Genomic DNA, 16,137 nt, shown 5'->3' on the forward strand with positions numbered 1-16,137 from the left:
AACAAAGCTCTTAGGGCCCTTTCCAGGGCCTTGGGAGGTCTAAGGGACCCAGAAGCTAATGACTAATCTGTTCGTAGGTTCTGGTGAATCTTAAACTGAGGTCACAATTTTTACTGCCTTCATTTCCAAGTCAATTTCCACTCACTGCTCAAATCCCAGTTAAAAGTCCAAGGTTGATTTTAGGGTCATTGCCGCTGCTGCTAAGTTGCTTCAGTCGTGTCCGACTCTGTGCGACCCTATAGATAGATGGCAGCCCACCAGGCTCCTCCGTCCACAGGATTCTCTAGGCAAGAATACTGGAGTGGGTTGTCATTTCCTTCTCCATTTAGGGTCATTATGAAGTGCTAAAGACTGAATGACTGCTTCTCTCCAAAGGTCATATGTTGAAACCTAACTCTCGATGTGTCATTACTGGGAGGTGGGGCCTTTAACTTTGGGAGGTAATTAGGTCATGAGAGTGGAACCCTTATGAATGAGATTAGTGCCTTTATAAAGGAGACCCAAAGCCCTTTAAAGTTTCTTTCTGCATGTGAGGACACAGTGAGGTATCAGCGGTCTGCAACCTGAAAGCGGTTCCTCAACAGAACCAACCATGCTGGCACCTTGATCTCAGACTTTGAACCTCCAGAACTATGAGAAATACATCTGTATTGATTTATAAGTCATCCAGTTCACGGTACTTTTTTATAACCACCAAGACTAAGACACAGTCTGTCTTCATAAACTTACTACTAAACTATCTCTAGGTTTGAAATTTAAATACTTCAAAAATTTCAAAATACACACAAAACATTAAATAATTAGTTTTATATTTTTTACTTTGATATAAGATTTAAATTTTGGTAATGACACGGCATATCTAAACAGATGAATGAATGCAGTTTCAGGTTTAAAATTCTGACCTCCTCCAGGCATGACAGCCCTATGCTATCATCAACAGAAAAGATATTCCTGTTAGCTTTCCTTTTGAACTTGAATTTGAAATTTAAAAGAAAGAAGTGGGTTACTTTTTGTATTTCTGATTCCTAAGCCTGGCTAAAATTTACCATTTCACCATGAAATATGTAAATGCACCTATTATAAAAATTTTAATTAAACTCTGAGAAACTACTCTACAGTAGAACATCAACATTTTCTTGATAGGTGAAAGCTTTTATATTACATTTTTATTTTGCAAGAAAATAAATTATACAACTTAAAAAATAAAATCCAAAAATTAAGCAGTTCATCAAAATATTTCAGCCTACTACATACAGAAACTGCTACCATTTAAAATTGTACAGCATTATCATCTCAGTATGTAGTGGCACACATTCAAAATCGTATATACCATACGAGGATAGATTACAACTTAGGAACTCAAATTTGTTCAACACTCCAGACAACGTATATAGTGTAGATGACAGGAAAGCTCTCATTGTAGTGTTTATTTCACCAACATAACATTGGAAGAGTTTATAAGACAGCATCCCAGTCATTTACATGAAAATAGAAAAAACAAGCTTGAGTTTAAGATAGCAAATCTTTCTGGAAAACTAGCAGATCTTTCACACAAATTGAATTTTTAAAATTTGCCCTTTGAGCAGGGCCAATGACATCCTACTCCAAATAATGCAAAATACTTTTAAACTACTCCAGTCATATTTTGTATTAAATTTAATAACAGGTAATTTATTAAGAAAGCTAACATTTCCTTTTTGGAAATTTTAACATTTATGCACAAAATAAGAGTAAAGAGATTTAAATAAAGTTTGCCAGAATGCAGGGATCCCTCCAATAAATGTAAAAATTGGAAGACTTCAGAATTTATTTCAAGATCCTCATTAAATCACTGGAACAGTAGTATTCTAAATATTTAACTCATTGTAAGCATTAAAATTGTTCTATATTTTCACTTGGAAAGTTTTGCTTCATATCTCCTTACTCTGGCAATGAGATGGTAATAAAGGTTAGCATTTGCAAGATGGCTTCACCTTTATATTAGAAGATGAATGCTCAAATCTTAAATTAACCTCTGAAGTGTCCTATTGCCATACTGCTCATGAAAAAAATATATACGTATATTTGTATACATTTTCCCTTAACCATGTCAGATTTCATCCCTGCTCAGATAGCACTAATTTTTAGTTCACATTAGAGCAAAGGGACTTATTAATAAAGGATACTAACAGTGATTCTGTACCTTTAGCAAATTGCTGGTAGGTTTTTGTTTCCAGATCCTTTTTTTTTTAATTTTTAATTAGCAAATTTATTGTCAAAATATATTTAAAGAAAATTCAACAATGGAATAGGCACCTTGTCAACTAAATGATTTTCATGAACACCAAATTGTAGTTAGATAAACTTTTGTATACATAAAGAAAAAAATAATGAAAACTGTAAGTCTACAGTATTTGCTGCTGTTCTATTCCCCAATATACAACTAGGACATAATAAGCTATTAAAAAATTTATAAAATTGTATAGAAAACTTTGCTATGGATTTAGAGTTACCCACTTTTGCATTAAATTTACCTTTATAAATCAAAATATCATGGCTCTCATTCTTAAACGACTGAAAAAGATTAGAAATTCCAAACAAGTTTTGAGAACAATTCTGGTTTAAAACATCAACAAATTTTAAACTTTAAGAAACAGACTATAATTTTTCTTTCCATTGCTTTTTCCTTTGGTGTTCCTGTACTGGATAAGCAAATATGCCGATACCAAACTATTTGTTAAACATAAGGGCCACAATTATTACCAAATTATCAGTTTTTTTTAATTTCAAATTTATTCCATTGTTAACAGTCATCTAGTCAAAGAAAACAGTAAGCACTAATTTAGACTAATTTTCACAATATTCTTAGTCATTGCCATATGCTACCTAAGAGTTCAAGTGTAAGATTTTCCTGTGAATTTCAGAATAGGTCTTTGACTATAACCAGCAAAACCTTAAATGTTTTAAGTTTGCTTTCCTTCATCAGGCCATCTCACAAAGCCTCTTGGGACTGGGGACAGACTCCATGAAATGCTGTTAAAAGCACTCTACAATAATACTGTATGCTGTTCAACACTCTGGCACTCCATTTTCTACTACCATCAAAATCATTTAAAATATTACTTAATATCAAATAAAATATAATTTGCAAGAAAAGTTTTGAAATGGGCACCACAATGAATAAAATCCATGTTGACCCATTCTTTCCCAGTGGGGAATAAGTTTTCCTTTTTTAAGTTGTTCATGTCCTCAAGTCCAAAAATCTCCATTACTCTGGGTATTCAGTTGCCAGCAACTAAAAAGTTGCTACTTTGGATTGACTGAAAAAAACAAGTTTAAGTGTTGCCTTCTGAACATTATTTAAATGTTTACTTTTAAAATATATAAATATACATATACATATTATTTGGCAAGTTTATTGTTCATATTAAGATTGCAACAATTCTGCTTATGCTTTCAGGTCTATGTTGTGGTTTTTCTTTACCTCCTAGGTGACTGATAATTATTACTTTTTAAAACAGAATGTCTTCCTTTCCAGAAACCTGAGGCTACAAATCCCTAATAATGAGACTTTAAAACTTCAAAGTATTTCTATGCTACAGATTAAGAGGTCAGTTATATAATTGTATTATATTAAAGCAGGAGATTTCTGCCTTGTTTTTTAATGAATTCGAGTGTAGCATAATAAATATTAGGTATATAATATTAAGTGTCTTAGTAAACACTTAATACGCGAGTTTTGCTATTTTTGACTCTGAAGTTGAAATGATCTATCTCCATACATTTTTTTAAACAACTAAAATAACAATATGAGCTTCACTTTTTCAAAACAAACTCTCTGGCCATATAAGATAAAAAAAAAAAAACAAAAAACACTCCATTTAACAATGAACAACTAAAACAGTAGTCTCCTGCTTAATGAAAGCCAACATTTTTTAGGTGGAAAAATTTACTATCACTTTGAAGTCACCACTAAAATCCAGTTGTTATACTGAAGCAGTGTTTGAACATATGATAATACTAAATACTTTTCATCTATATCTGCCCTGTCCCAATGTTGTGTAGACCAGCTCACTCTTTTGATCAAAAGAAATCAAGAGTGCTATTTCTAGTTTTAATTGCATTTTTAAAAAAAACAAAACACAACAGCATTTTTCAGTGCACAAACATCTGAAGATCCTTCCTTGTGCAAATACATTTTTCTAAGAGAGGAAAAAAAAAGAAAAAAAAAAGCAACAAGAACCCCACTTTCACCCTCCCAACTGTTATTTCTTCTGGTGGGTATAAATCAGGTTTTTAAAAGCTCATAATGGGCTCTTTGTGAATGCAAGTTTCTCCACAAAACAGCATGCTGTTAAAACAGAGTGGTGCAACATGAAAGGAATGCCACCATGCTAACTAATGTGATTGGCAAAATATAGTTGTTTTGTTAGGTAAGGCAGAGATTTTAATATTTATGTAATCAAAGTCCAACTAAACCTTCCCCTAGCACAAACTGTAAGAACTTTCTGCCGAAGCACTCCAAAATTTGGGTTCTTAATATTGTCCATGATATTCAAAATTATGCCATATATATGAAAGTGTTGATATCAGATTCATCTCTTCTGATGTATTTGTGCTCTATTAGCCATTCTATTTGCTCTTTTATCATTTTCTTTTGTGGCAGGAACATGTTTTTCAAAATTTCTACTAATTCAGTCTGCAGCTGAGCATTACTAATTTTCTTTCTCATCTTCATTATTTGTATGATAGCTTCCTAAAAAAAAAAATAAAAATAAAGTATTAAATTATTTTAAGTAAAACAAAACGAAAAATGACTTTTAATGTTTTTTATCCTCTATCCAACATCTATCCAAAGGATTAGCAATCACTGGATTAACCTTGAGACCCGTAACAAACAAAAGTATCTTCTTTTCACTCTGGAAAACAAAATCTGCATATTATGGATATTCTGAAAAATAAGGAAAAGCAAAATTACTCATATCCCTTTTTACATACTTTTCCCCTTGTATTTACAGTTACTTCTTTGTATAGTAGTAGCAGTCAGTTGCTTTAGTTGCTCTCTGTTTTAAAAATTAATAATCATTACTTTTTATATACTTATCAGATTAATGAGCTGTACTTATTCTCAAGTACCTTCAGTTTATAATGACTCGACTAAATGGTTCAACTTTCTGGAGGAGTAAGCACTTTTCATCTAAGTCAATCTTATTAATAATTTCCTTGATGATTTAATTACTATTAATCTATATAATATAGATAATTAGAAAATTACTAATTATTCTCTCTTTTGTCTTTTCCAGTACAAGGTCTCTTCTTAGTCAACAAAAGGCATCCATCTGCCTTACTGGAGATTAGAATTCATTATAAAAAGTTTGAAAACAGAAATGTGTTAATATTTGCTTTTAAACACTGAAAAACGGAGATTTGCTACAAGGCAATAGGCTTGGGACTCAGGCACTATTCAGTATGAGAAAAGTATACCATCAACTTCCTCTGTACAGACATGAGAATTCCTACACTGCCACTAGCAAGTCAGAAGAATTACTCCTAACAGTATGTCCATATCCACACTCTGGATCACAGGGGTTTATGTCAAGGGTTCAGGGAGAAAGAAGGAAGAGGGAAAAAGTATGTCTTCCTTCAGGCACTTGTACATTACAGAAACCAGTAAGGAGGAAAGAACAATTGTAAATATTCTAATTTCTCTTACTCTAGCTTTGGTGGAGGTGAAAATGATGGCTGTGTTAGAGATGTTAAGAGAAAAACAGAGATCACAGGGGTTCTGGCCCTGGTCTCATTTAATATGTTGGAGGTCACTTGAAAAGTGGCATGATATGATGGAAATAATTTGCAATTCTGAATTTCTCAGTTTCCATATGATATAGATAGAGTTTAGAGCTCATGGACCTGGCACAGGGCCTTCAGTGGCAGGAAAACATGACCCTGTAGCAGCAGATGATAATAACAGTGTGCCATGTAAGCCAAAGGCCACAAAGAATATGTAACAGAGCCTTAGAGGGCTCAGGAACTCAGTAAGAGCAGACAACAGGCAACCAGACCAGGAAAAGAGGCCATGCAGTCTTACTGCTGGAAAAAAAAATGAACCATAGTTCATTTGCTACAGATATCAGCAATATATAGTAACAAAAAGTTATATTTCCATAGGTGACAGATAAAGCCCTCTATAGCTGACAGAACACTGTCACAACCATATAGACATGATAATCCCTTCACTGTCACTATGAGGTCAAGTGAATTTCTCAACTTCAGTACATCCAGATGCCTCTGTGAAAATAGCAAAGAATGGGGGATGGGTGGAGCAGAATCAGGGAGAAATACAGAAAGTCCAACTATAACTTAAAGGGACAGCTTGGATTAGTAGACTGAGCATAATTATGAATTAGTTTTAGACAAAACAAAAAAACTTCATTTTCTCTGCACATCTTATGTTAATAGTATGACTATACCTGCCCATTTCGTTTCATATCTCAACAGAATCCATCTGGATTTACCCTGGTGTAGCCATAAACTAGGACTATGTCATGCTTTTTCCTCCCAGAAGTAAAATTTTCCGAAATCTCTTACTGAGTAATACATTCCCTTTTCATGGGACATAGAAATCATTTCCTTTATTGCAAAGTTCATCTACACTTATATAGGAGGTTTAATTCTGAGTTACTTTCTTCAGTTAATCTGTTTGTTATACTGTTTCATATTTGTAGATACTTTCATAAGTTTTAATATTTGGCAAGGCAAGTTCCACCACCAACACTTTATATTTTAAGGTTCTTAATCACCCTCATCTATTTATTCTGGTAAAACTGTGAATCCATTTTTAAAATTACAAAAATATTCCTTGTTGAAAATTTTTTAAATTTAATTAATTTATTTATTTTTGGCTTTGCTGGATGACTGTGCGGGTTTTCTCCAGTTGCAGCGAGCTAGGGCTGTTCTCTGTTGCAGCATGCAGACTTTTGACTGCAGTGGCTTCTCCTGTTGCCAAGCACAGGCTCTAGGCATGTGAGCCTCAGTGGTCGTTGCACATGAGCTCAGTAGTTGTGGCTCCCAGTCTCTGGACACAGGCTCGATAGTTGTGGTACACGGACTTAGCTGTCTCATGGCATGTGGGATCTTCCTGGACCAGAGATCAAATCTGTCTTTCCTGCACTGGCAGGCGTATTCTTTACCACTGAGCCACCAGGAAAACCTCAGTTGAATTTTTATATGATATTCAGCAGACTCATTACTAGTATGGGGTTAATTCAGCCTTATCATTAAAAAATATGGTATTTCACATTAAACAAAAGCCAGATACAAAAGCATATGCTGTCTGCTTCCATGTATATGAAGACTGAAGAACAAGCAAAACTAAGCAACAGTGACGGGAATCAGGTAGGTTGAAGGGGGAGATTGGCTGAATGAGAGACATGAGGAAAGAGTGATAGAAATGTTCCATATTTTAATTGAGGTGACAGTCATACAGTGATACACATTTAGCAAAACACATTGAAAACTATGAAATGTGTATTCTATTGTATGTAAATTACACCTCAATAAAAAATATACAGTAAGTAAAAAGGAACATGATCTATTTATTCAAATCTCCTTTTGAATCTCTTAGGTGAAGGCTCCTCTCTTCATATAGGTCTGCTGCTGCTGCGGCTGCTGCGGCTGCTGCTGCTGCTACGTCGTTTCAGTCGTGTCCAACTCTGTGCGATCCCATAGATGGCAGCCCACCAGGATCCCCCATCCCTGGGATTCTCCAGGCAAGAACACTGGAGTGGGTTGCCACTGCCTTCTCCATCATATAGGTCTAACTACTTTTTAAAGAAATGTCTGTGAATTCTATGTTTATCACCAAATAGAAAAGCATTTAATTTTTACTTATCTTTTCTCTGCTCCTTTATTATATCATATAATCTACAAGCACTGAAAAATTTTAATCTTTTCTTTTTTGTTTCATGCTTGATTACATTGGCCAATAGTTTCAAACAATATTAAATGAAAATAGTAAAAGTGGGACAACTTGGTTTTAATTAGTTCTAAAGTTAAAACAGTCATTCATTAGTTTGCAATAGGTATTCTTATCATGTTCAGAAGGTTATCAAAATCCTAGTTTTAAAATGTTTAAAATAATCCCTCATTTCCCATTACAATGGAATCAGAAATCTTAAGATTAAATAAAAATGAAAATACTCAATCCTAGAATTGTAACCTGTCACTGATAATATATATATATTCTCTTTGACATACAGTCAGAGAAGCATAACCTAAAACCAAGGTTTGGCCCAACCAATAGAATCTACCATAGACCATCAAGTCATACAAATACCTCTACCAGCAACTAGGAGAATTCTATTAATATAATTTTTAAATTTCAGGAAAATGAAGTAGCTTTCCCGTTACAAGAGGTTTGAGTACCTACATTTCTTTAATTACAAAAAAAAAGATTTAATGATTAAAAAAAAACAACAACCAACTTTTTCAAAATTTAGACATTCTATCTTAACATTACAAACCTGGGTTCTCAGTATTCTTAGTTGAACTATTCCTTCATTCTCTTCCTCTCTCATTCTTTCTGTAGTGAGCTGCAAGCGTCCAATCAAGTTGATTTTACCCCTTTTCTGAACTTTTGCATTTTTTCTATAAAAAAATTAAATCAAATATTTTACGGTGAAAGGTCTTTTAAACATCATTTTATAGCAACAATGTCTAAGAGAAAATATTTAGAAATATTCTAAAAATTAATATTCAGCATTGCTTAAGGGAAAAATAACAACATATAGCTTTATTAAAATGAACCCTATGTTTTCCCTCAAACATGATCAAAGCTCTGTTAATACTTAAGTATGAGTACACTCCATATAATAACAAAGTAAATATAATTTATATTGTCATGAAAGTCATTAGATAATTGAAGATATATCAGTTATAATTCAGCATTATCTTCTAATTGGGATCTCAAGGAAATAGTTCTCTGTGTGGATAAAGTTGCTTTAGAGTACAAAAGGATGTTTATTTTAAAGATGAAAAGCAATATGGTGTAAAGTCAGACACCAAAAGTATCCAGTTCATTCAACTAAATGGCATAAATCTAAAGTGACGGCAGCACACAGATATGCTTTAAATATCATGTAAAGAAGGTAATTATTTTCCTAACAATAAAATATCAAAATTCAAACATGCTAGTTTTATTTTAGATCAACCAACATAAACCTTACATTAAACTGAACTCCTGGTTCACTGAGAAGAGGGTACCTTCTGTAAAGTCTTTGGGTGAGTTGACTTGAGGTTCATACAATAAAACTTGCCGTTTGAGCTTTGGAAAAGCTACTAAAGACTGTGAAGAATAAAGAAAAAAAAATATTTTCTATAAACACTATAGAATTCTCAAACATGACCAATATAGATGAGAAAAATTATGAGCACAAATTCTGAATTCAAACTTTTATTTGCTACTTCATAAACATAACAATGTTCATGCATAATGAGGAAAGAGAATGAGAAAAAGAGTTGGTTATGAGGAAACAATAAATGTTCTCTTTACAATAAGACAAACAAAAACAAAACAAAACTAAAGGGATTGATCATATATGACCACAGCAAACACCACTGTCAGTTACAAACCAGCTGTTTCTCTCTAGAGAGTAATTTATTTTGCAACTATTAAGAGGCATATGGACTAGGGGTAAAATTTAGTTTTGAACAGGAGGGCTAATAAGTACATTTTGCGGGGCCTCAAAAGAACCAAAGTTTTCTAATTCTTAAGAGTTTTGGTTATCATAAAAATCACTGAACAACATTCTCAATACGAAATCTTTGGTCATGCTTTTTCACAGGTAACATTTAAATAACAACTGAATCTTTCTCTCTCTTTTTTGCCATTTGGGCTCAGTAACTTTCATGTTTTCAATTTCTTATTGTTCCATAAGTAATTCACTAGTGTGCTTTTCTTGGTTAAAAGTCATTTGATTGTTATGAATTCATAAATTTATTATAACACAAGACAATACCTATTTCCTGCTATGTGAGAGGACACAATTAAAAAAAAAAACATAAAAACAAACCAACCCATAAAGTCCTCCTAAGCTCAGCATCAGGGAGTTCAGTTGCAAGTTTTAGATTTTCAAAGCTGATTTTCTCTCTGGGTCTTTGGTTCCATGCAAACAATACAGCCAGCTGAAACGTTGTTACCTCCAAATCATATTGGCCTACTTCATTCTTAAATGTTATCTATAATAGATAAAATAATTTTAAAAATAAGAATCTCTTTATGAGGATTACCATTTATCTACTATAATATCTCTTATATGAGATTATATATAAAAGACTGGTAGTTATCTTCCAATATCCATTCTTCCTTTCTTACATGGTAATAAAAATTTCAGCAGACCTTAATGACTATCCAAAATAAAGGCTCATCTCTCAGCTTTCCTGCACAAAATGTGGCCATGTGACTAAGTTCTGGCCAATGAGATTTGAGTAGAAATAATAGGAGAATCTTCCAGAAGTTGCCATTAAAGGAAATTATACCATTACATCTTTCGTCTCCTGTTGGCCTAGAACACAGACATAGTGAGAGGATCATACTGGATTCTGCAGGCAAGGGAATACCTTAAGGATGGTGCTATAACCAATAGTTTATGTCCCTAACAAATTCATGGAACAGATCCACTATACCTGATCAAACTTTCACTTGCAAGAAAAGGAAAGATCTACCTTGTTTGAACAAATCTTATTTGGAGTCTTGCTACAACCAAACCAATATCTGAACTAACACACCATCTACTTACAATTCCATTTGACATGAGATGATGCCAATGTAATTTTCTTCCACTATGGTTCTTTTTGTAGAATTCTTCTACTTCAGGTATCAAATCCTCCAGTTCAGTAGGAAGTGAGACAAAGACTTTTTCAGAGCTTCTTGACCAGGCACCAGCATTCAGAATTTTTATATTAACTGAATCAGCTATAGGAATGTATGTCAGAAAATATAAAGCAAATAATCTTAACAATGGATAAAACTCAAAATACATAGACAGTGGGTAAACTTTGGTGTAAAATAAACAGTACTCTAAAGATTTTGTTAAAAGTGTCTTTTTGTTTCAAAGATCCAACCAGTCCATTCTGAAGGAGATCAACCCTGGGATTTCTTTGGAAGGAATGATGCTAAAGCTGAAACTCCAGTACTTTGGCCACCTCATGCGAAGAGTTGACTCACTGGAAAAGATTGTGATGCTGGAAGGGATTGGGGGCAGGAGGAGAAGGGGACAACAGAGGATGAGATGGCTGGATGGCATCACTGACTCGATGGACGTGAGTCTGAGTGAACTCTGGGAGTTGGTGATGGACAGGGAGGCCTCGCGTGTTGCAATTCATGGGGTCGCAAAGAGTCGGACATGACTGAGCGACTGAACTGAACTGAACTGAAGAGTTAGTAAACCTAATTTCTGCTTTGCAGGATATCTTCAAGGAATGTGGACTTAGAAACATACTTGTATTGATTGCTGCTTAGGTCTATTTTTAATTTACTAGAAAACAAAGTTTTTTTTAAGTTTTTTAAATGTATGTAATTATAAAATAATACCTGGTAACGCCAATTTATTGTTTTTGTGCATTTCCTTAAAAGCTTGGTTCAAATCTTCAGATACTTTTATGTCCTGAAACATTCTAGCAAGCTTGTTTACATAATCTGCTGGCATACCAACTTCCTATGAAAAGCAAAGACAGAAGAAGTAATAAATGATATACTATTAGGAAAAATTTTAATGGAAAACTAAATTTTATATGCTTTAATACAAAATTCTTCTTCTCTTATATTTATATTTATAATCCAATACCTATTAAATTTGATTCTTTGAGACTACACAGAATATACAGGCAATTCTGGCTTTTTGTGCACCATTCTAAAATGCATGAATTTCAGGTACCACAGTGTAGTGAAATAATACCAGTACCTCAACAACACTGCTCAACTTTCAGTTACCATTATACATTAAATTTGAGTAAGGCATAAAGCTCAAACTTTACTTCTAGCTCTTCATTATACAAACCACTAACAAAGAGCACATCCATCAATGACTAATCACAGTATTTCTTTCAAAATCTGTTAGTCATCTGTTTATTCAGTTCACCCACAGACAGCAAAGATGTAGCTTTGTTGCACCCATGTCAACTGATAAATCATGTGATATTTTACAAAAATGGGTAACTGAGAGAAGTCAAGAAAGATGATAAAAATACAGACAAAAAAGAGAGAAAATAATGTTGTAATGAAAATAAAGCAGAACGTAAATGGAGCTTTAGAAGAAAGGGCTGACAGTGACTGTAATGTCTGTTGATAATGCCAATGCGAAAGACTCTATGCAGGTATAGAAACTTAATGAAGGCAAATAATCAACATAAGTGAAAAAAGTGGTATTGACTAAAAAAAAAAAAATTGATGAGGAAGTGATGCCAGCAAAAACTCTGTAAAATCAAAAGTTTGGAAGGTGACTCAAACTTACAAAGAGTATGACAACTCTTCAAAATAAACAAAAGGTGCTCACTAAGTAACTTGTCACTCACATGACAAGAAAGTAAGTACTAGTCAAACTACTCTTCATTTTAGTAACAGTGCTATTGAGATATAAATCATCTATCTCAAAATTTGCCCTTTTAAAGTATATAATTAATCAGGTTTTAGTATACTGAAAGAGTTATGCAACTATCACCAGTATCTAACTTTAGAACATTTTCATCATCACCAAAAGAAACTCTACTTACTAGCAATCACTACCATATTCCTCTACTCTTCCATTTCTGGTAATTATTTATATTTTGTCTCAACAGATTTGGCTACTTTGTATTGGGGGAATCATACTGTATGTGAAACCAACCCTGAATACTCATTGGAACAACTGATACTGAAGCTGAAGTTCCAACACTTTGCCACCTCATGTGAACAGCGGACTCAGTGAAAAAGACTCACTAGGAAAGGCAGAAGGAGAAGAGGGTGACAGAGAATGAGATGGCCGGATGGAATCACCGATGCAGTGGACAAACTTGGGCAAACTCTGGGAGATAGTGAGGGACATGGAAGCCTGGTGTTGCAAACAGTCAGATAAGACTGGGTGACAGACAACAACTGTATGTGGTGTTTTGTGAATGGCTTCTTTTGCTTAGCATAGTATTTTCAAAGTTCATCCATGTTGCATGTATCAGTACTTAATTTCTTTTTATTGCCAAAGATATTCAACTCAGTTCAGTTCTGTTGCTCAGTCGTGTCCAACTCTTTGTGACACCAAGAACGCCAGGCCTCCCTGTCCATCACCAACTCCCAGAGTCCACCCAAACCCATGTCCATCGAGTCAGTGATGCCATCCAACCATCTCATCCTCTGTCGTCCCCTTCTCCTCCTGCCCTCAATCTTTCCCAGAATCAGGGTCTTTTCAAATGAGTCAGCTCTTTGCATCAGGTGGCCAACGTATTGGAGTTTCAGCTTCAACATCAGTCCTACCAATGAACACCTAGGAATGATCTCCTTTAGGATGGACAGGTTGGATCTCCCTGCAGTCCATGGGACTCTTAAGAGTCTTCTCCAACACCACAGTTCAAAAGCATCAATTCTTCGGCGCTCAGCTTTCTTCACAGTCCAACTCTCACATCCACACATGATCACTGGAAAAACCATAGCCTTGACTAGACAGACCTTTGTTGGCAAATTAATGTCTCTGCTTTTCAATATGCTGTCTAGGTTGGTCATAACTTTCCTTCCAAGGAGTAAGCGTCTTTTAATTTTATGGCTGCAGTCACCATGTGCAGCGATTTTGGAGCCCAAGAAAATAAAGTCAGCCACTGTTCCCACATCTATTTGCTATAAAGTGATGGGACCCGATGCCATGATCTTTGTTTTCTGAATGTTGAGCTTTAAGCCAACTTTTTCACTCTCCTCTTTCATCAAGAGGCTCTTTAGTTCCTCTTCACTTTCTGCCATAAGGGTGGTGTCATCTGCATATCTCAGGTTATTGATATTTCTCCCAGCAATCTTGATTCCAGCTTGTGCTTCTTCCAGACCAGCATTTCTCATGATGTACTCTGCATATAAGTTAAATAAGCAGGGTGACAATATACAGCCTTGACGAACTCCTTTTCCTATTTGGAACCAGTCTGTTGTTCCATGTTCAGTTCTAACTGTTGCTTCCTGACCTGCATACAGATTCCTCAAGAGGCAGGTCAGGTGGTCTGGTATTCCCATCTCGTTCAGGATTTTCCGTAGTTTATCGTGATCCACACAGTCAAAGGTTTTGGCATAGTCAATAAAGCAGAAATAGATGTTTTTCTGGAATTCTCTTGCTTTTTCGATGATCCAGCGGATGTTGGCAATTTGATCTCTGGTTCCTCTGCCCTTTCTAAAACCAGCTTAAACATCTGGAAGTTCATGGTTCACATATTGCTGAAGCCTGGCTTGGAGAATTTTAAGCATCACAGACAGCTAGCCAATCTGATCACATGGACCACTGCCTTCTCTAACTCAATGAAACTAAGCCATGCTGTAGGGGCCACCCAAGACCGACAAGTCATGGTGGAGAGGTCTGACAGAATATGGTCCACTGGAGAAGGGAATGGCAAACCACTTCAGTATTCTTGCCTTGAGAACCCCATGAACAGTATGAAAAGGCAAAAAGATAGGACACTGAAAGATTAACTTCCCAGGTTGATAGGTGCCCAATATGCTACTGGAAATTAGTGGAGAAATAACTCCACAAAGAATGAAGGGATGGAGCCAAAGCAAAAACAACACCCAGTTGTGAATGGGACTGGTGATAGAAGCAAGGTTTTATGCTGTAAAGAGCAATATTGCATAGGAACCTGAAATGTTAGGTCCATGAATCAAAGCTAATTGTAAGTGGTCAAACAGGAGATGGCAAGAGTGAACGTCAACATTCTAGGAATCAGTGAACTAAGATGGACTGGAATGGGTAAATTTAACTCAGACAACCATTGTATCTACTACTGTGGGCAGGAATGCCTTAGAAGAAATGGAGTAGCCATCATGGTCAACAAAAGCGTCCAAAATGCAGTACTTGGATGCAATCTCAAAAATGACAGAATGATCTCTGTTCGTTTCCAAGGCAAACCATTCAATATCACAGTAATCCAAGTCTATGCCCCAACCAGTAACGCTGAAGAAGCTGAACAGTTCTATGAAGACCTACAAGACCTTTTAGAACTAACACCCAAAAAAGATGTCCTTTTCATTACAGGGGACTGGAATGCAAAAGTAGGAAGTCAAGAAACACCTGGAGTAACAGGCAAATTTGGCCTTGGAGTACAGAATGACGCAGGGCAAAGGCTAATAGAATTCTGCCAAGAGAACACACTGGTCGTAGCAAACACCCTCTTCCAACAACATGAGAAGACTCTACACATGGACATAACCAGAATGGTCAACACCGAAATCAGATTGATTATATTCTTTGCAGTCAAAGATGGAGAAGCTCTATACAGTCAGCAAAAACAAGACCGGGAGCTGACTGTGGCTCGGATCATGAACTCCTTGTTGCCAAATTCAGACTGAAATTGAAGAAAGTGGAGAAAACCACTAGACCATTCCAATATTATTAGACTAAACCATATTTTATCTATTTATCAGCTGATTGACCTTTGGGTTCTTTTCACTTTTTAGCTATTATGAATAATGATGCTATGAATATTCATGTACGAGTTTTTATGTGTTCATATGTTTTTATTTCTCATAAGCGGAATTATCTAGGAGTAGAATTGCCAGGTCAACACTATGTTTGGCTTTCTGAGGAACTGTCAGTTTTCCAAAGTTGCTGCACCATTTTACACTCCTATCAGCAATGCATGAGGGTTCCAATTTCTCCTCTTCCTCGCCAATATTTGTTATGGTCTGAATTTTCAGCTATCCCAGTGGAAGTAAAGTGGCATCTTATTGTGGCTTTGATTTGCATTTCTCTACTGACTAATGATGTTGAACATCTTTGCATGCACTTATTATACATTTGCATATCTTTGTGAAGAAATGTATACTATTCTAATACTTTGTCCATTTTTAACTGATTGTCTTCACTGTTGGGTTGTAAGAGTTCTTTATATATTCTAGATACAATATCAGACATGTGAATTTCAAATACTTTTCTAACTACTCTT

At 35.1% G+C, this 16,137-nt stretch overlaps 1 protein-coding gene across 3 annotated transcripts in view; it reads right to left on the bottom strand.

Moving 5' to 3' along the window:
- Positions 1 to 1,148: 1,148 nt before the first annotated feature.
- CUL5 (cullin 5) overlaps positions 1,149 to 16,137 on the bottom strand; it is a 128,461-nt gene continuing 113,472 nt past the window's right edge. For all 3 annotated transcript variants that reach the window (XM_070384276.1, XM_005903800.2, XM_070384275.1), the window contains 6 exons: positions 11,570 to 11,693; positions 10,776 to 10,951; positions 10,054 to 10,215; positions 9,204 to 9,322; positions 8,502 to 8,625; positions 1,149 to 4,735 (listed from right to left, as the gene is read on the bottom strand). In XM_070384276.1, the coding sequence (XP_070240377.1) occupies positions 4,541 to 4,735; positions 8,502 to 8,625; positions 9,204 to 9,322; positions 10,054 to 10,215; positions 10,776 to 10,951; positions 11,570 to 11,693 (900 nt within the window). In that variant the 3' untranslated portion in view covers positions 1,149 to 4,540. The remainder of the gene's footprint in view (positions 4,736 to 8,501; positions 8,626 to 9,203; positions 9,323 to 10,053; positions 10,216 to 10,775; positions 10,952 to 11,569; positions 11,694 to 16,137) is intronic.

The sequence above is a fragment of the Bos mutus genome, chromosome 15 (assembly GCF_027580195.1).
Source record: "Bos mutus isolate GX-2022 chromosome 15, NWIPB_WYAK_1.1, whole genome shotgun sequence".
Lineage (NCBI taxonomy): Eukaryota > Metazoa > Chordata > Mammalia > Artiodactyla > Bovidae > Bos > Bos mutus.